This window comes from Cataglyphis hispanica, chromosome 24 (genome assembly GCF_021464435.1).
Source record: "Cataglyphis hispanica isolate Lineage 1 chromosome 24, ULB_Chis1_1.0, whole genome shotgun sequence".
NCBI lineage: Eukaryota > Metazoa > Arthropoda > Insecta > Hymenoptera > Formicidae > Cataglyphis > Cataglyphis hispanica.
The window spans coordinates 4,315,725-4,338,250 of NC_065977.1; the positions used below are offsets into that span (position 1 = coordinate 4,315,725).

Consider the following 22,526-nt stretch of genomic DNA (forward strand, 5'->3'; position numbering starts at 1 on the left):
ATACGCGTATTGCGATTCGCGTAAAGGAATGTCACCCTTAAACTTTTCACTTTTCACGTTTCTGCCCTAGGGAAAAAATACATGGAGGCCTCTAATGGTTTTCGAAACGAAGTAAAAAATGCAAAAGTGAAGAAATTTACTAGATATCTACAATTATATTTATTGAAATCTAGTAAATCTGTTCACTTTTGTAATTTTCATCTCGTTTCGAGAACCGTAATAGCTCCCATGATCAATCTCCTTATATATATATATATATATATATATATATATATATATATATATATACATATATATATAAATTATATATTTAAATATTTATATAGCTTATTTCTGACAAATTTCTTTTATTTATTCTTAATATATAGACAAATACTGTCAAAATACACGTGACAATTTGACAGTCGCCAACACGAGTATCATCGACGTGAAATTATGCGATATAACAGCCAATCAAATTTAGACACAATTTACCTCGTCGCATGGCTTGCCCCACGCAATGATATTTCGGTCCCTATATTTCTACGTCTATGATAGAAGCACATAGAAGTCTGGTTAGGTTATTTTACACTGTGAAACAATTATTTTTTTCAAATCATTTTGTGTACAAAAAAAGACCGGATAAGTATGAGAGTATTTAAAATATTCTAAATTAAGTATTCTAAAGTATTCTAAATTTTCATTTATCATATTGTTTTTCAAGATTTACAAAATAGTTTTTATTATACTTTTAGATAATATGTGTGAATAAGAGATATTATTTAAATTATATGTCTATTATATGTCTTATATTTCCATTTTTATAATGGCATATGTTCACTATTTTATTTAATAAAATTAATTAAAAAAATCTTAAATTATTTTACTATTGAGGAGTATATTGAATATCTTCTAAGGTACTGCTTCATAACAATGGTGAATGAAGTATTTGATGAAACATTCAGAGAAATGCAATTAATAAGCTCTGATGATGAAGGATCTATTCAATCGCCATTTGGTAAAGGGCAAAAACTTGTGAACAAGATACAGATGAGAAAGCAGTTAGGCCTTTTAGAAGGAGTAGCCATTATATTAGGAATTATATTTGGCTCAGGTATATTAAAACTATTCTTTTATGAACAAAAAATTCATTTTCTAAATTAATGTATTTTGACATACTTTGTACTTCTGTATATATACATATATATATATATATATATATATATATATATATATATATATATTAAATGTTTTTAATAAGCTATATATATTCGTAGGCATTTTTATCTCACCAAAGGGAGTGATACAAGAGGTGGGCAGTGTAGGATTGTCTCTAATCATATGGATATTATGTGGTTTGCTCTCTATGGTTGGTGCTCTATGCTATGCAGAATTAGGTACCAGTATACCTCGCAGTGGAGGAGATTATGCTTATATTTATGAAGCATTTGGTGCGCTACCTTCATTTTTGTACTTATGGGCTGCTAATTTAATTTTTGTGTAAGTAAATATTTATTTAATCATGTTAACAGGAAATAACTATTGTAGAAATATATTTGTCATTTACAGACCTACAACAAATGCTATCATGGGACTGACTTTTGCTCAATATGTCTTACAACCATTTTTTCCTAATTGTGCCACTCCAGACTATGGTGTACGACTAATTGCTGCACTGAGTATATGTGAGACTTTAGCATTATCAAATATATACAATATTATATCTAGATGTAAATACATTAGCTTATGTAAAATATATTTACATATTAAATACTTATGTACTTGTGATATATTAGCCATATTCCAAAATTTACTGCCAGACTAAAAATCTATAATAAACATTACGCAAACTATAGATTTTCAATACTGGTAATAAATTTTGAAACATGGTCATTATATTTAGTTGCAAATATGCATGCAAAAACCAATATTTACGAATACATCTAGATATATGTATAATTACATTTCATAGTTTAAATATAGTACTAGAAGAATATTTTATTCATAATTTAAAATAATTTAAATTACATCTCATTTTTTATTAACATTACAATTTTGTTTTTTTCAAAAGGTATAAGAATTCGAAAAATAATGATAATAAGGACCCCGCAAATTTTTTATGGGAAATGGCTCTCAGTTGATTTGCCTGAAATTGAAATATGTTGTTCATGACCTACTGATGAAATGTTCTCATGGGCACAATTCGAAATAATGGGCCAGTTCCGAGTTAGAGAGCGCCGAAGTTGTCAACATATGTAATATGTTAAGAATTTATATCAATAATATTGTAAGTGCATGTGTCTGTGTTTGTATATTTACGCGCACATTTAGATTGCTGTTGTAGATCCTGTTCTCGAGTGCCGAAAGGTCAAAATTTATTCTTTTTTCTGCTACAAACAACCATTTCATTTGAGAATATTATTTCTCATATTTCACTCTAGTGACATAAGTTATTCATCTATTTTCTCACTAATAACGTTAACCAGGATCAACGACGTTTTGAGAAATATAATATCTTTGGAATGTTTAATTATAAGATGAGTTCTCTTGCATTCTATCATTGAAATAGAATATATTAGTATAGGTTTATTAGTATTAGTATATTATTAGTATAGTATTAGGATATAGGACTATTCTTAATTAATTTAATAGGAATATTATTAATTAATGATTTCAGATAAGTTATTCAAAGTTATTCGGTAGTTGCCTTTCAGCAGTGTCAAGTATTTGATATAACAGTGTTATTTTTGCTTGATATTCTTGATATTTGACTTGTCTTGCAAATCTGCGTACAAGATGGCGGTTCACTTACTTAATAGCGCTAGGATGATACCACGTGGTACAAGCAGAGAACGTCACACTAGTAATGCGCAAGAAGTGCGAGAAGTCATTCTCAAAACGTCGTTGATCCTAGTTAACGCTAATATTGAGAAAATAGATGGATAACTTTTATGTCACTAGAATGAAATATAAAAAATAATAATATTCCCAAATGAACAAAGTATCTATTTGTAGCAAAAAAAGAGGGTGAATTTTGACTTTTCGGCATTCGAAAACAGAACTCAGTAATCTAAATGTGTGCGTAAATAAACACACGCACTCAAACGCTAACAATATTATTTATACAAATCCTTAACAAATTACATATGTTGACACCTTCGGCGTTTTCTCGAAATTGGTCCATTATTTTGATTTACGTTCATGAGAACATTTCATCAGTAGGTCATGAACAGTAACATACTTCAACTTCAGGCAAATCTACTGAAAACCATTTTCCATAAGAAATTTGCGGTATCCTTTTCGTATATTTTTTCTATTTTTAATAAAACTTTTTTAAATTAATGTTTAAATTAATTATTTTAAAACAGAGTAATTGATAAAACAAATTTTTATTAAAAAATTTAAAGGATTAAATGATTTAATTCTTATAATTATTTAATACTTTGTTTTGAAAAAAGTTTGAAAACATAATCAATTTTTTTAATTTAAAAGTAATTATTAAATTTAACAATTATTTGAATAATTATTTGAAAAAATAATATTTGTTTTTATTTTAAAAAGTGATAAAAGTATTTGGTTGTGTAGAAATGAATTTATTATTATTACTTCTCAAGTATTTACATTTTAAAAGAAATAAAATTGTGTGAAATGTTAATAAAAAAAGATGTAATTTAAATGCAAATAAAAAAACGAGGTTAAAAATCTTATGTTACACTAGTTAATATGTGCTCCTATATTATTAATACAGGAAGTAATCATCACCCAGTCATTCTGAGTCTTATTTATTACTTTAATTAAATGGAAGTGATATTATTCGTGATATTATTAGAAATGTTGCAATTGGTACTATCATTATATTGTTAGATTACTAAGAATCTTTTTGTGATATACTTCACATTGTGTCATAAAGTTGCAACTTGAGTTATATGTGTTATTTTTGATTTCTCAATTTTGTTTTAGAATCATTTTGCGAGCTACAATAATCAAATGTGGACATTCTTTCTTTATTGAAAAAAAGAAAATAAAATACGGAGATCTCATAAAGAAAAATCGGGAATCTCATAAAGAAAAATCTTAAATAAAACTTAATAAAACTGTATAAAAGGTAACACTTCCGATCTTATCGTCACTTAAACATGTTGTAGAGAAGGTTCTTCTGAATAATTCCTTACAAGAAATAAATGGGAGATGGCATTAGTTTAAGAGATAACAAATTAAAGTTTCACAGTTTTATGCTTTTTCTTAGATATTATAAAGTAATATTAAAAAAAATGAAGTTTATGTATGTTATATTTATTGTAGAATAGACGTGGAAAAAATGTTTGTTTACATTTATGGGATAAGTACACATAGATATTTTGTCAATAATGTGTTTCATCTATTTCTCGCAGTTTATTTCAGCTTTCTACAAGCAACTACACGAATTTGTGAGTCTCATCTTGAAAAATATTACTTATTGAATGCGTGGAGCTTCTCTCTTGCCTATGCGTAAATATCAGTTTTTTTTTTTTCAATGAAAAAATGAATCGTACAGCACAGGTACATATATTTTAATGTCAAACTTCAATTTGTTATATCTTCTAAATCAATGCCATCTCCCACTTATTTATTGCAGGGAATTACTCAAGAGAACCTTTCTAACAACATATTCAAGTGGCGATAAAATCGGAGGGATGTTATCTTTTATGCAGTTTTATCTTACTTTTATTGTGTTTATTACACAGTTGAACAAAAGAAAATTTTCAACACAGAAAAAAGATTAATTACTTTCTATTGTCTTTTTATGTTGAATAGGATTACACTTTTAAAATATTTCTTTTTACAAGTTTGAAAAATTTGCAGTTAAAATTGCAAGAAATAACTATTTAATATATTATGTCAAATTATAATTACGGTATATGGTTAAATATTTTACGAAATATTTTATATCAAAATGTGTCAGATTAAGATATAAAATAACTTAAAAAAATAATTAATAAAAAATACTTTATTATAATGTTCTGAAAACATTTCGACAAGAACTACAAAAATATGAAATAAAAAATGGGAGGTTCTGTTTGAGAAAATATTGATCACATTGACCTGGCCTTGAAAAAGTCACTTAAGATTAAGATCATATTTTCATCATGTAATCCCCTCGAAATCATGTAACTTTTGTCTGAAACATTTTTGTTTATCAGACTCAGTTTTCGAAATATTCTATTCAAAATAGGACATCGTGTGTATATAAAAAATAAAAAATAAACTTTTTAAAAGAAAAGTAAAAACAAGGCGCCAAGTACACCCGCTATGTGAAGAAATATTATATTTAAATAAAAATTTTTTATATAAAATAATTATTTAAATTTTCTACAAAAATAATGATATCAAAAAATTGCGCCAAAAGAATAAAAATTTATGCTACAAAATTTATTTTTTTTATTATTATTTAAATAAAAACAATTTAATCAAATATTTTTGTATAAAATAGTTATTTAAGTTTACTACAAATTTACTACAAAAATAATGATATTGAAAAAACGTGCCAACTGAATAAAAATTTGTGTTGTAAAATATGTTTATTTTCAATATTAAGAAAAATTATATTTAATAAATTATAATTAAAGTAGTAATATAGGTAAAATAGAGTTATTTTATAAATAACTAAATGCACATATACACACAATACTCTAATAGCGTATTCGATTTGTTGACTCTACCCGACTCTGGATCGAATCGAGTCGGATCTCAAGTTCGATTTGAAACTCAATAACTCTAAATTATCATGGCGGAAAACCTTGCCCGGGTCGCATTAAAACGAGTACATTTTATAAACATACAGGGTGTTTAGCGTAACGGTTCGTACGAATTTTGAGACGTTCTGAGTTTACGCAAGCTATCATGTGCGATAAAACAATTTTGTGGTTCAATGTTCAATACTCAATGTTTATATTTACATTTCTACTTAAAGCTTATAAGTGCTGCTATTTAAAATAATACTGCAAATTTTTTCGAGAAATTAATTAAAAAAGATCGACCAATCCGCGTGAGTATAAGCGCGCAGTAAAAAGGCACAATCCATTGATGTGTGGTTGCTAGGACGCGAGAATTCATTATGTATATGTTATCGCTCGTATGTAACCGTTGTCACTTCTAGAGAGCTCCCAAAATTTTGTTGCGCGCCTAGCGACCACAAACTTTTGGGTTGTCTTTGGGCTGTCCTTTCTTGCCGCGCGCTTATACTCATGCGAATTGGTCGATCTTTTTTAATTAATTTCTCGAAAATTATTGTAAAAATAGCAAAGTGATGCAGGACTTTTCTCTTCAGTTTTACCTACTCTACCTGCACACGACCGGTGATGCGATTGACGCCGGACACCCTGTACATATGCTACAAGGTATCCCAAATATCGGACTTCCTCTTAATGGCAGATTCCTTAGAACATTTCAAGACGAAATTCCTAATACAAAAATGTCGAGGCTATAATAGTTTTTAAACGGGAAGCGATTATATTTTACAAATGAGAGGGCTGAGATTTCGCGCGCTCAGGTACGGCGAAATAACAAGTGAAAAAAAGTGCTTTATAAATGCGATGCCCTTTTTATGAGATTATGATTATCGTATAAATTTACAATAACATTGTCATTACATGTTTTTTCGCTTTTCTATGCAATGCATTTTTTTTACGAATAATGAATGCGAGAATTAAAGGCATCTCAAAAATGATTCAAAAATTTGCGACATGTTCCAACTTCAGCTGTCACAATGATCGATCAATATTACATTGAAGGTATCTGCTATGATATGTTATGAAAATAATTTGTATTTCATTACAAAGATTCTAAAATATTTCAAAATGCAAAATAAATAAAGTCAAATCTAATTCTATTACAATTTATTTATCTTGCATAACATATCATAGCAAACACTTCCATGGTAACATTGATCGATCACTTTGACAGCTGAGGTTGAAACATGTCGCAAAATTTTACTTGAATCATTTTTTAGATGCCTTTAGTTCTCGCATTCATTATTCGTAAAAAGAATATATTAATGCAATGCATAGAAAAGTGGGAACATATAATTATAATGCTATTGTAAATTTAAACTATAATCATAATATTATAAAAAGATCATCCTATTTATAGAGCACTTTTTTATTTCAGTTATTTTGCCATGCCTGAGCACGTGAAATCTCAGCTTTTTCATTCATAAAATATAATTGCTTCCCGTTTAAAAATTATTATATATAAAAAACTATGTATATGCTATCAATGCATAATTAATATTTAATGCGTATATACAGAATGTCCGGAAAATTACCTGCAATATTTTGGGAGATGATTTGGGAAAAAGAAGGACAAAATTTATATCAAAATCCTGTTATATAAAGGTCCGGAAATGTCATTTCCGAGTTAGAGCCACTTTTAAAAGAATTGTAATTTATAATCTACTTGGCATCCTTTCTTAATTTTTTTTTAAATTTAAATTTTACATTATAATATATTATTGAAATTTTAATAGATTTGTATATATGCTATTTGCATAAAACTCAATGAAACTTAATATACTATATAAATATTTAATATAAATATTTAATATAATAATATTTTTATTTGAATGATTGCTGCAATTAATTTTTACATAATATAAGATGTACAATACAAATAAATTTGAGACAATATGTTTTAATGCGACCCGGGCACGCCAAGTTTTTATACCTTGTTTTGGTATAAGTTTGTCTTATGCGATTTAAATAAGTTTATGAGAAATTTTCCTTCAATAATTATATTACAAAGCCTTAGATGTATGTAGTTGTGCATTTAGTTATTTATAAAATAATTCTATTTTAACTGTACCACTACTTTAATTATAATACGATTTATTAAATATGCTGTGCCCTTTGGAAAGGCACGGGTAATTTTGGGATCGTTAGCCAATTGAGAACTAGGAAATTCAAAGATGGTCAGGATGTCCGGCAGGTTTGTTGTAGTAAATATAACTTTCCTTTAATTATTTTATACAAAGGTACATATTTTCACTGTTCACTACACAATAACTGTTAAAGACTCGATACAAATCAATGTTAATGGCTACCCGATATAATATTAGATTAGTCACTGCTCGATGTAAATCGGTAATAATGTTTGCCCGATATAAATTGATAGTGATGACTGTCCGCCGTGTATTCGCGGTTTTATTATCTCCTTTTCGATTGATTTTTTGGAGGGGATCCCTTAGCGACATGATCATATATGGTTGTGTCACTCATTTCGAATGGTTAGGCCAAAATGCAAGCTAAGGTATGGTTCGATTGAAATTCCTTGCATTTCCGGTGGTTCGATATTCTTCGCACTCGCATGGCCTCCGCGCGTGGCTCGCTTCGTCAGCGTTTTGCGCTCGTAACATTATACGCTTTTCACGATATCTCGCTATAGTCGGAAGGCGTATTAAAAAATACTTTAAGTTAATAATATTTAAGATTAACGATAATAATAATAGTTATAGCTAATTTTGAGCTATAACAAATATAATTTTTCTTAATATTGAAAATGATAAAATAAAAATATTTTACAACATACATTTTTATTCAGTTGACACAATTTTTCAATATCATTATTTTAGAAAATTTAAATAATTTTACACAAAAATATTTGATTAAATTGTTTTTTTTTAATAATAATAAAAAAAATTAATTTTATAGCATAAAAATCCATTTTATAGCATAAATTTTTATTTTTTATGAAAATTTTTTGATATCATTATTTTTGTAGGAAATTCAAATCATTATTTTATACAAAAATATTTTTATTTAAATATAATATTTTTTTACATAATGCATGTGCTTGGCGCCTTCTTTTTACCTTTTTTTTAAAAAGGTAATTTTTTTAGGGATTATATCATTCTTTTTTTTATCAATATGATAGTCCTCTTTGCTTACTATAGATATCCAGATTCTTTAAATCTCTTAGCTTTTTATTCTAAGAATAATTACAAAGTAGTGTGTCAGAAATATACATTATTCACAATCTATATATTTAAATTCTTTAATAAATAATTGTTGCTTTCTAGCTTTATCATTGAATGTATAAATAAAACGAGAACGGTGAGTTCTGTAATTCTATTTTGAATTATAAAGGTATATTTTTTTAAACATAGCGGAAGCAATACAAATTGTTAGAAAAAGTATAATAATTTAAAAAGAAATAAAATAAGAAAATTACAAATAATTTATATTTATTTGAATAAGAAAATTACGATCAGCTTGTACTTTTTTTTAATTTTTAAATTAAAGAATAAAAAAATTAATTTAAATATAACAATAATATAACTATTTTCAACATAATATTTTAAGAATACATAATAATAATATAACAATATTATAAAAAATATAAACTGAACGAAAAGTCCTGGACTTATTTTTTTGATCTAAGCTTTTTTTCCGTTGTTAGATGATGTTAAAGTTAGATAATCAATGCTTGTCTATACAGCAGAAAGCCATCTCACTATCCCCGTTGTCCCCTGTTTTCCGTTGTAGACAGGCGCTGAATAGCTAACTTTAATATCGTATAACAACGAACAGAAAGCTCAGATAAAAAAATGGTTCAGGACTTTTCGATTTAGGTTCTTGTTCTATATCTGATAGTATTGTTCATATGCGTTTATTTAATTACACACTGTATATACAATATACACAGGGTTGGTTTAAAAATTTAGAAACGGCCAATTATCCCTGAAATCAGTGGTTCTATAGGAAAATGTTTCAAATTTGTAAGATTTTAAAACTCATTACACAGCATCATTAGTATGATCTTGAATAGCGTTGTCAAGGTAAAAATCACATTTATATTTTAAAATAGGAACTTTTATTTTTTATTACATTCTCATGTAACTTATCTTTTTCAAAACATTATAATAAAGTATTTTGTTATTAAGTATTTTTCATCTTAATTTGATATATTTTGATAAAATATAAAGTATCCCTTAATATTTAATTTTTGATAATATTACCATAATACTTTTATGTACAGAATAATAAGACAAATCAATTGATATAAGAAATTATTTTTTTTTAAACGGTGTAATTATCTACAATGTATTTTTTTTAAACAATTATTTACAATTATCAATGTTTTTTATACCAATTGATTTGTCTCATATATATATATATATATATATATATATATATATATATATATATATATATACACATACATATACAAGGTGGCCCCGAACATTCCAGCCAGACTTTGAAATCTTATAGGAAATTTAATTCTGAACAAAAAATTTCCTATAAACATGGGTCGAAAAAAGCTTTCTTAAGAAGTTATCGCTCAAATATCCCTGAAATTGTGATTATTTTACACATTTTTTTAAATATCATGGAAAATGTGCGTCTTTAAACAAAAAGTACTGAAACAAAAGTTGTAGAAAATTAAATTATCTTTCAAATGAGATAAAATGATTGTTATACGTTCCATAGATTTTGATATAACCAGTTTCAAACGTACAAAATCGGTTTTTTAAGAAATTTATTAAGTTTCATTTTCTTTTATTTCATTTACTTTTCACTTTTTCTCTTCCTTTATCAGAGGTTTTTGAGCGTTAACTGCTTAAGGAAGCATTTTTCGATTCATGTTTATAGGAAATTTTTTGTTCAAAATTAAATTTTTTATAAAATCTCAAAGTCTGGCTGAAATGTTCAGAGCTAATCTATATATATATATATATATATATATATATATATATATATATATATGTATGTATATATATATATTTATACATTCCCCTCTAAACCATACAATTTTTGTTCACAACATTTTTCTTTAAAATGCTTAGTTTTTGAAAAAAAAGGTATACGTGTGATCTAGGACACCCTGTAAATATACTATAAATATACTACAAATATACTACAAAAAAATATACTACTAAAAAAAATAGGAACACTTTTCATATTCGATTATGATAACTACGGCCCTCTATTTGAGCGGTCGTTTCTGAAGGCATTTTTGACGATGCACATGGGAAAATAGTAAAAAAATTTTTGACCAATAGTTTCCGAGATATGTGATTTTAAAATTTCACAGTTTTAACGCTTTTTCTTTTATAAAATAAAGTTTGTTAAAAATTTTGTTGCATTTGTGTAAAGCAGATGTAAAAAAAAATGTCTGTTTACATTTCCAAGAACGAAACTCCTTGTGTTTTTTTACTTTCTACACAAATGAAGTTCTACTCAAATCTTTGTATTGATAAGTGTTATTTATATAATTTTTTAGTAAATATAAAGTGAAAAGTTGTGAAACTCATGTGGAATCTTATTTTGCATTAAAAAATATATACATGGAAACAGTGTGTTTCGAAAGAGTGTTCCACTATCATTAATATTAGATACATTAGTTTGGATTGAACCTCGCTTTGCGTGGAAAGTTGTAAACCCATGTGGAACCTCATTTAGCATTAAAAAGTATATGTGTGAAAGCAGTATGTTCCGCCCCCCTACGGGAAAGGTTCCACTATCAAAAAATTAGACACATAGGTTGAACCTTGCTTTGCGTGGAAAGTGGAAAAACCTAAAGAGTTTTCTGGAAATGTAAACGAATACTTTTTCCACCTCTGCTTTACACAAATACAATATAAACAAACTTTATTTTTCCTTATTTTATAACAGAAAATGCATTAAGACTGTGAAACTTTAAAATCGCATATGTCGGAAACTATTGGTCGAAAATTTTTTTACTATTTTTCCTCGTCAAAAATGCCTTCAGCAACAACCTTTCAAATAAGAGACTGTAGTTATCGTAATCGTTCCTTTCATATTCTAAAAATTGGACTATTTTCAAACTACTGAAACTCGATGAAGGTAAATATGTCGATGAAGGGAGGCAATCTCGATGACCTTGACCTTGATATATGTTGCCAAAGACATTATTCTGAGTAACTTTTCCTTCTAATTTAATCGTCGCTCGTTGCTTATTAAAAAGTTATTAACAAAGAAAGTTTGAAATATATCAAAGTATATGCATGGACAGGAAGCACGCGCTCGTGCGCACGCACATACGCACGCATACGCACATTCACACGCGCACTCACACGCACACACACACACACACACACACACACACACATATGGATGGATGCAAGGGGGCCGAAGGCCCGCTCTCAGATAGACAGGGTGAACCTTGCTTTACAACTTACAAAATACATGCTACATTTTAAAGCAAGGTCCACCCCGCCGGTAGACAGGGAGAGTGCCGATGGCTCCCTCTTGCACGACTCGCCACGTGTGTGTGTGTGTGTGTGTGTGCGCGCGCGCGCGCGCGCGTGCTTCCTGTCTATGCATATACTTCGGTATATTTCAAATTTTTTTGCTAATAACTTTTTAATAAGCAACGAACGACGATTAAATTAGAAGAAAAAGTTACTCAGAATAATGTCCTTGACAACATATATCAAGGTCAAGGTCATCGGGACTGTCTCCCTTTATCAGCATATTTACCTTGACGAAAAAAATAAGAGTAAGAAAAAATTAAGATAAATGATCGAATTAGCGTACATCCCACGGATTATTTTCATTTTTACATATATTGTAGAGGGTGCATTTTTAAGTAATATACGCTTTGAATTTTGTGACGTTCTTTTCTAGTTCTTAGTAGTTTCTAGTCAGAGATTTACGATTTTAAATTATCATAATTTTTGTATTTACTTGTATTATTTTTTTGTTATATCCCACTTGCGTGTTTATATTTTTTTGTTTATATTCGCTCCTTATTGCGTCAATGTAATACGCTTCTAAATTACTGTATTGTTTTGCTAAAAATTTACTAAGGAAAATAGAAGCATAAATTTTAGTTTTAAATCAGAAATAGATTTGAGTTAGTTTATATCTTTTGGAAGTGGAGCTCCTCCGTAGAGGAGGAAGGTCGGAACCCACTGTGTTCACGCATATACTTTACAACGTGAAGCGAGGTCCATCCCACAATTATTGTATAGATGGAAAAGTCTACGCATGAGCACATGTGAGTTTTGTCTCCCCTCCTCTACGGGGGAACTTTACTGCCCCCGAAGATACAGGGTGTATCAAAACAAGTATAGTGTCCTTAAAGGGTCATATTCCTGAATGATTTCTAAGACGATTTTTCCTTTACGAAAATTTGATTTGAAGCTTAGTTTTAGTTTTTTAATTATAAAAGGAAATAGTGAGCGAATTACGGGATGGATACATATGGTAGGCAGGGGCGGCGCAACTCACCATCCGATGCAGGCGCTTACACGAGGCGCTCGCTATAGCTGATCGAGCGCAACAGCGTATCCGTCCCGTAATTCGATCACTATTTCCATTTATAACTTACAAACTAAACTTTAGACGAAATTTTCGTAAAGGAAAAATGATCTTAGAAATCATTCAAAAATACGATCCTTTAAAGACGAACGATTGTTCTAAATCACTCCGCTACAGCGCTCGATCAGCTGTTTGCTATACGCGATGAGTGTGTATGTGTGTGTGTGTGTGTATGTATGAGAACGTGTACGCGTATTACATACATACATCCGCGTTTACACACACATACACACACAACTCTCTCTCTCTCTCTCTCTCTCTCACCTTGTGTGAGTAAGAGAGAGAGAGAGAGAGAGAGAGAGCGAATGAGTGAAAGGGTGACTCACTCAGTCACCCTCTCACTCATTCACTCACTCACTTATTCTTACCTTGTAGAGATTCTTCCTAAATAAAATAATTAAACAAATAATTGCTGCACGGTCGCGGATAGCATGAGTTTTTTATCGATTATTTTGTATCGATTATTTTGTACTTTTACACTTTTATACTCACGCACTGAATCGATAAATTGATTAACGATTATAACGATTATAACGATCGCGTTAATTCACAATAGATCACTACCGATTCACTTAATCGCGTGAAAAAACGCGTTATACATGTACGTATTATTTGACACAGAAAGCGCGCGACGACACAAGCGGGTTATGTCGATACTAGCGCTGCCCACTGCCGATTTTCATTGTGAATAATCGCGATCGTCATAATCGTTATAATCGTTAATTAATTTATCGATTCAGTGCGTGAGTGTAAAAGTATCGATACAAAATAATCAATAAAAAACTCGTGCTATACGCGACTGTGCAATAATTATTTGTTTAATTATTTTATTTATGAAGAATCTCTACAAGGTAAGAATAAGTGTGTGAGTGAACGAGTGGGAGGGCGAATGAGTGAGTGAGCGAGCGAGCGAGCGAGCAAGCAAACAGCATTAGAGATCGTGAAAGAGTGAGTGAGTAAGAGAGAAAGGGAGAGAGAGAGAGAGAGAGAGTGTGTGTGTGTTGTGTGTGTAAACGTGTATGTATGTATGTAATACGCGTACACGTTCTCATACATAGGCACCCACACGCGCACACACGCGCACACGCACGCGCACGCACGCACATGCACGCACACGCACGCACACGCACGCACACACACACTCATCGCGTATAGCAAACAGCTGATCGAGTGCTGGGTGATTTAGAACAATCATTCGTTTTTAAAGGATCGTATTCTTGAATGATTTCTAAGATCATTTTTCCTTTACGAAAATTTTGTCTGAAGCTTAGTTTTTAAATTATAAAAGGAAATAGTGAGCGATTTACGGGATGAGTACGCTGTAGCGCTCGAGTCAGCTGTAGCGAGCGCCTCGCGTAAGCGTCTGCATCGAATGGTAAGTTGCGCTGCCTCTGCCTACCATATGTATCCGTCCCGTAATTCGCTCACTATTTCCTTTTATAATTTAAAAACTAAGCTTCAGATCAAATTTTCGTAAAAGAAAAATCGTTTTAGATTTCATTCAGAAATTCGATCCTTTAAGGACACTATCTTGTTTTCATACATCCTGTATAACCTAACCCTATCCAAATTTTAGTTTTAAATTAGAAATAGGAGAGGTTCCATCTTTGTAAATGTAAACACTTTTTTCATATCTGCTTTACACAAATAGAACGTAAACAAATTTTATTTTTTCTTATTTTATAATAGAAATGCATTAAAATGAATATGTGAAACTTTAAAATCTGTGGAACCAGAAGAGAGCATCTCAGAATTCAAAGTGTATATTATTTAGGAATGTATCCTCTACAATATACGTCAAAATGAAAAAGAGGATTTGAGGTGTAAGTTAATTTGAACATTTACCAAAACTAAAAAAGCATTTTGAAGCTTCAAGTTTCAACTTTAACACGCTATCAGTGATCTAAAAAAAATTTTTTATTTTCTTTGTTCTGTTTAAAAAAAAATTGTTTATTTTTTAAAATGATGTATTTTTGACACGTTGTAATTTTCTTTTTAATAAAAAAATTTCTCGAAAAATTCAACTTAAGTTCCACAAAGTACAAACATTTTGTCAAATTTTCCTACAATTTTTTTTTTTATCTAATTACATGATTTTGAAACTAAACCTGTATTTTCTGGAAATAAGAAAACAAAAAAATTTTTTAAACTGTTGATATCACATTACAATTAAAATTTCAAGCTTCAAAATGCTTTTCCAATTTCTCATCTGCGATGATTTTTTACCGAGTTTCAGCGATTTGCAAATAGTACAATTTTTGGGATCGTCCCGTTTGCGCACATTACAGATCGGACACGATCCGATCGGACATAGACCCGATCTGACACAGACCCGATCGGACGCAAACCTTACCGGACACAGGCCGATAGTTGAACTCAAACCTATGTATCTAGTTTTCTGATAGTGGAGCTCCTCCTGCAGGCAGGGGCGGAATACGCTGTTTCCACTTTAATGCGAAATGAGATTCCACGTAGGTTTACAATTTTTCACGCGAGATTCAACTCAAATCTATGTATTGATAAGTGCTGTCTTATATGAACTTTTCTTTTATTTCCCGAAATTGGGTTCACGCGCAATTTATTTCTCACATCGAAAACAACTAGGCCTGTGTCCAATCGGGACTACGTCCGATCATGCCTGTGTCCAATCGGGAAATATTGTCGTGTCCAATCTGTAATGTCTGCAATTGAAACTCACTCCAATTTTTAAGATATGAAAAGGGTTCCTTATTTTTTTTAGTAATGTTATATATTTTTTTTAGGCTTCCTTACATTCATCAATTGTTACGATGTAAAAGAAACTTCTAAAATGCAGAATATATTTATGTTTGCTAAAATTGGGGCACTGGCGATTATTATTATAGCTGGGTTAATTTGGCTTTGCATGGGTAAGTTTTTAAATAAATTGTTGGCATATATTATATTTATATTATATATGCAAACGATATATATATGTGTGTGTGTGTGTGCGTGTGTGTGTGTGTGTGGGTGGGTGGTGTGTGTGGTGTGTGTCGGTATATATAAAACGGTATACAGGTGCCCTGCAAAGATTGTCTCGCGTATCGCTCATGTCGCGATGCCAAACTTTTCGTTGGCATGTAACACTATGAAACTCGCCGCTGTCACGCCTAAAGGTGCCTTTTCACGCTAACGCTCGACGCTCATTTTTAGCGTCAAAATCATATCATTAAAATTAACGCTATATTGTGAAAAACGCATGAAAAGAGTCAATTTATAGCGTCAATATCTGGCCAACAGTATGGCTTGACGCTTGATGTTGAAGTTGAGATAATCCAACTTCTTTTTTTCTTGACGCTAGCGCGGCTAGCGTCGAGTCGAAGTCATGTGACCACATGCAACGAGCGTCTCATGAATTCGCACCTTAAAGCGTACGTCCCATGGTCTAGTCGCGCGATAGCTGCACGAAACGCGCACTCATTCGCCAATACTTTTAAATTAATATTTCAATAATTATTGGAAAAATTGCAAAATGATACAGGACTTTTCTGTTCAGTTTACTGTCCTTTACCCGCTCACGAGCGTTGACACAACTTTGCAGGACACCCTGTGTATATATATATATATATATATATATATATATATATATATATACAGGGTGTCCTAGATCACCCGTACACCCCTTTTCTTTCAAAAACTAAGTATTTTAGAGAAAAACGTTTTGAACAAAATTGTATGGTTGTGAGAGAAACATAAGATGGTGTTATTGGTTTGACCTTGTGCATGGCATCGTTAAGGTCTAGTCAAAGACACCTTTAATTTCTTAAATGGAATCTCCTATTTTTTATTGCATATTCTTATAGCTTATGTCGAGAGCTTTCCAAAACACTATAATAAACTATTTTTCATTAAGAATTTTTTGAGTTATTTTGTATCTTAATCTGTCATATTTTAGTATAAAATATAAAATATCTCGAAAATTATTTAGTGTTCGATAATTCGTAATACTTTTATGTACAGAATAATAAGATGAATCAAATGGTGTACAGAAAATAATTGTTTTTAAAAAAAGTATGCAATTATTTGCAATATATTTTTTTATAACAATTATTTATTTTTTCTTTATACCTTCGATTCATCTTATTATTCTGTACATAAAAGTATTACGATACAATTATCGAACACTAAATAATTTTCGAGATATTTTATATTTTATACTAAAATATGTCAGAATAAGATACAAAATAATTCAAAAAATTCTTAATAAAAAAATAGTTTATTATAGTTTTGGAAAGCTCTCGACATAAGCTATAAAAATATGCATTCAAAAATAGGGAATTCCATTTAAGAAATTAAAGGTGTCCTTGACTTAACCTTAACGATGCCATCCAAGGTCAAACCAATGACACCATCTTATGTTCTCCTCAATACCATACAATTTTTGTTAAAAACGTTTTTCTCTAAAATGCTTAGTTTTTGAAAGAAAAGGGGTGTACGGGTGGTCTAGGACACCCTGTATATATATATATATATATGCTGGATGTCATTTTAATCAATACACGCAAATATCTCGTAAAGTAAGCGAGAGGGAAAAAAATGTTTTATACAAAAGCTGTAGAGTTCAGAGGAGAACACCTGATGGTGACTTTCATCCTGACCTTGGAGTCAAGTTTAGGGGTCATTTTAAAATCAACTTGATTTTCTCAAATAGAACTATCAATTTCTCATATCATATTCTTGTAGCTGGCGTCAAGACCTTTTCAAAACACTATAATAAAATATTTTCTCATAAAGTACTTTTTGAGTTATGAGATTTGAAAAATAGTATGCTGCGTAAATAACTGCAGACGTGAGATGCTAGGAAGGGAACTCACGCTAATCAAGCACCTCAAAGGGAATAGAAAACTACTACATCCACGTCATTGTTCCTGGGTAGTGCTAAAAGTAGAAATAGAATTAAAACATTTTTTTTATCTTGCCTATTTTACGAGATATTTGCATGTATTGATTAAAATGATTCACCCTGTATACAGGATATTCGGAAACTTTGATACACCCGAAGTGTGAAGGCAGATTGCTCAATAACTATTGCGAATTTTGCAAAATGGTACAGGACTTTTCGACTCAGTTTGGTCCAATCTACCTTTATACTTTGGGTGTGTCAAAAGTTTTCGGATACCCTATATAAAGTGTCAAAAATACATAATTTATATTCTGACATCTTTTGTTAATTAAAGTTTATTATATTAGGACATACAAAAAATTTTGAAAATACTTTTGAAAATACAAATACCGATCCTGGTAAAATTGCTGTGGCCTTTTATTCTGGAATATTTTCTTACTCGGGATGGAATTATTTGAATTTTATGACAGAGGAATTGAGAGAACCTTATGTGTAAGCTATTTTTTTTATGAAAAAATAGATAGTTTTTTCCTATACTATAAAAAAAAGTTGAAATATATTGATTTCAAATCAATAAAGCTTTGATATATTGTATATAAAATATCAAGATGGAATAAAGTTAATAAGAGCCGAGTGTAAATAAATGCATATTGTTAAAAGTTCTCTTTAATAATATTAAACATTTTGGTCCTTTCTTTGAACCATTTTCATTATTTATTAATCGTCAGAAAAATAGTTACAATCAACAAACAGGTACCAAATATTTTTACCATGTGCAACGGTTATTGAAAAGTTACCGAAACTTTAAATATTCTCCATTTTTAAATATTTATTTTTTTCTCCTCCCCCTTCCCCTCAGCCCATATGCGATTTAATGATTACTCATCTTAGTTTGTTCGTATTTAACATCAACGTCAGTATGTTATTTGTACCTTTGTATGCTGAAAACAGTCTACAGCAGAGGATAAAAAAAATCTTTATTATTATTAAAGAGAATTTTTATACAATATAATAGTGCAATTAGTAAGAGCATAAGTGCATAAGGTTCCTCAACAATAGATTAAGTTACAGGATGATATTGAAGAATTTGGAATGTGAAAATTGAAGACGAAACATCTGAAACTTAGAATGAAGATTAGCTTCCAATAGGATGATGGGCTATCTTGTAACTGTTTTAATTTATTTCTGGAGAAGATAATAAGAAATGTAGGTATTAATACAATTGCACATATTCAACAAAAGTCATTGCAAATACTAGCATACACGAATACTAGCATACACCGTTGTTCTTATTGGGAGAAATCAGCATGCAATCAGCGAATCCCTTAAGTGATTAGAGGAAATTGTCTATGTCTATGTCATGAGTTTAATGATAAATAAAGATAAAATCAAGATAATCTTCTCAACAAAAAAGTAACCAGTCTAGATATCCAAGAAAAAGTATGAAGGCAACACCCAATTATGAGGTTGTTAAGCATTTTATATATTTAGGGACAATAATCAGCTCTCATATTAATATCAGCTTGGAGATAAAAAGAAGAATTATACTAACCGATAAAATATATTTTGCATTTGGCAAAATATTTGGTTCCAAGATAAGGAATAAAAGAACAAAATGATACTCTATATAACGCTCATTATTTTGATATTACTATATAGATGTGAGTGGATTGAGCGACAGAAATTCAGTAATCCTGAGAGCTTTTGAAAGACAGATTTTTAGAAAGGATATATGGATTTGTATGAATAGGGGACATATGGAGAACAAAGTACAATCATGAATTATTAGGTGCTTGCAAAAATACATAATGTCACAAATAGATGACTATAGCAGTCACTTAATAATTGTTTTTATTTAAATTATTTTTTAGTTTTTAAATGTTGATCAAACTCGATCAGAATTGATGGTTGACAAATCGTAATTTGGAATATAATTTCATATTTAATGCAATTGAATATACCAATGGAATATATCGATGAATCAAATAAAATTCATCTTTGTCTCTGTATATTTTACCATTTTAATCGAGATGAAACCGCTGCAACAATCAAAAGATTAATTTATGAGATTTATGGGGAGAATTGTATTTGTCTTTGAGAAGTTTATCTCTTTAAGAGATTTAGAAATGAAGATTACGATGACAAATCATGTTTTGATCCAAACGAAATGCAGAATAACGAATTGGAAGAATTAGATTGCTCAATAAAAACTCATTGTCAGTCCAGAGAGTCAGTCCAGTCAGTTAAAAGAGCTTGCAAGGCAGCTTAAAGTTGATGAACAGTATTTCGTTATTTGAAAACAATGGAAAAGATCCGAAAAGAATGCAAAGTTATCCTGCTTCACGCCATAATGCCAAGCCGCATATTGCTATTGCAATGAAAAAGATATTGGATTGGAAAGTCCTGCCGCACTCAGTATATTCTCCAGACATCACCTCATCTGATTTTTAGCTACTGATGCAGCACGATCTATCCGAGATATTCGGTTCTGAAATGCTGGAATGTAAAAATAAATCAATGAATGAATTGCTTCAAAAGATGTGTCATTTTATCGATGTGGAATTAAACTATTATCCAAAAGTGGCAAAAAGTTGGACAGCAACGGCCTTTGATTGAGATACATGTTATTTTATCGTTATTAATAGATAAAAATGGTTTTTAAAAATCATATAATCTTTTTCAAGCATTAACATATCATCTTTAGGATGTTAATATAATGCAAAGAATCAAACTTCAAAAGCTGCACTGGACGGGACATCAATCGAATGGTAAACAATAATCCCACAAAAAAATTTTTTGAAAACAACCCACCATATGCTGTGAGGCCGAATCTGAGATGGAAAGATGAAGTAGAGAAGAACTTGAGAAGACGCTAAGCTTTAGAGATTGGAGGGAGAGGGCGTGCGAGAAATGAAAGAAATGGAGAAGAATTTTGAGCGAGGCCCATGCTCACCACGAGCTGTAGTGTCAGATACATATATACACAATAGTGCATATATTTATTGCGCTCGGCTTCTATTAGCCCTATTCCTTTTTAACTTACATACTATTAATTGTATTCTTGTAAAAGTTAACAATTGAATGATTTCGTATTGTTAGGAATCTACCTCGCGCTATATATATATCACTACCATTAGTGACCTTGATATATGTTATGGCGAATGTTGCTTATTTAACAGTTGTAACACCAACTGCTATGATTGCTTCTAATGCCATCGCAGTGGTAAGCAATATTTTTATACATATGACAATATATGAGTTAGAGCTGCATTATCAGATACTTTATAGAATTCAGTATTTACATTAGACTTTCGGCAATCAACTTCTTGGATATATGGCATGGACGATACCTGTAATGGTGGCTGTATCCGCTTTTGGAGGATTGAGCGTTCATATTATGACATCATCTAGGATGTGCTTTGTCGGCGCCAGAAATGGCCATTTTCCCTCAATGCTGAGTCATATTAACATGTCTAGACTCACACCTACACCTGCCTTAATATTTCTGGTATATACATTTTCTAATTAAATCTGTTAAAATTTTAAAATTCTCGCTTTATAGCTATGACTTAAAGCAATTATTTTTCTGAATATGACGTTAGAAGCAAAAAATAAAATATTTTTTATGTTAAATAACTAGATAAATTAAGTTTTTGTTTTTCATATTGTAACTTAATTCTTTTTATATTTACAGTGCATTTTATCCCTTATAATGTTATGTACGAGTGATATATTTGTACTGATTCCATATTGCAGCATAGTAGAATCATTTTTTATTATGATCTCGGTGGCTGGAATTTTGTGGTTGCGTTATAAAAGACCTAATATGGAACGACCAATCAAAGTAATTACTTCACATGTATTATTTTACAGATATGAAATACGAGTTTTGTGTATCTATATGTTTAATAAAAATCTGTTTAGGTACCATTATGGATACCTATAGTATTCGTAGCATTATGTGCCTTTCTGGTTATCGTACCGTGTTACGAAAGACCATATGAACTCGGCATGGGCATTCTTATCACCATGTCTGGTATACCGGCATATTTCTTTGGTGTCGCTTGGAAAAACAAACCGATATGGTTTCAGAAAATTAACAGTACGTAATTTCCACAAATATGACTAAAAATAAGTTGTATGTGATATTTAAACTATATTTTCTTTATTTTCTCTCTTTCTCTCCCTTTTTTTTTGTTTTTCCCTCCCTTCTTTATTTGTTTTCTTTTGCACTTTCTTTTTTCTTTTTTCTTCTACTCACCTTTTTTTCCCTTTTTTCCTTCTTTTCCTCATTCCTTTCTCTTTCATTCTCTTCTCACTCCTTTTTTTTCTCATCTCTCCCTCTCTCTCTCTCTCTCTTTTTTATT

General features: G+C 30.3%; 1 protein-coding gene across 2 annotated transcripts in view; it reads left to right on the forward strand.

The window, feature by feature from the left end:
• Positions 1 to 536: 536 nt before the first annotated feature.
• Positions 537 to 22,526, forward strand: part of LOC126858207 (Y+L amino acid transporter 2) — a 29,289-nt gene continuing 7,299 nt past the window's right edge. The window contains exons 1-10 of one of the 2 annotated variants that reach the window (XM_050608354.1): positions 537 to 625; positions 897 to 1,093; positions 1,257 to 1,479; positions 1,549 to 1,664; positions 16,061 to 16,186; positions 18,507 to 18,651; positions 21,259 to 21,382; positions 21,467 to 21,667; positions 21,854 to 22,003; positions 22,084 to 22,261. In XM_050608354.1, the coding sequence (XP_050464311.1) occupies positions 913 to 1,093; positions 1,257 to 1,479; positions 1,549 to 1,664; positions 16,061 to 16,186; positions 18,507 to 18,651; positions 21,259 to 21,382; positions 21,467 to 21,667; positions 21,854 to 22,003; positions 22,084 to 22,261 (1,444 nt within the window). In that variant the 5' untranslated portion in view covers positions 537 to 625; positions 897 to 912. Of the gene's footprint in view, positions 626 to 665; positions 1,094 to 1,256; positions 1,480 to 1,548; positions 1,665 to 16,060; positions 16,187 to 18,506; positions 18,652 to 21,258; positions 21,383 to 21,466; positions 21,668 to 21,853; positions 22,004 to 22,083; positions 22,262 to 22,526 lie in introns of those variants that run through there. The other variant, XM_050608353.1, reaches the window with a different exon arrangement.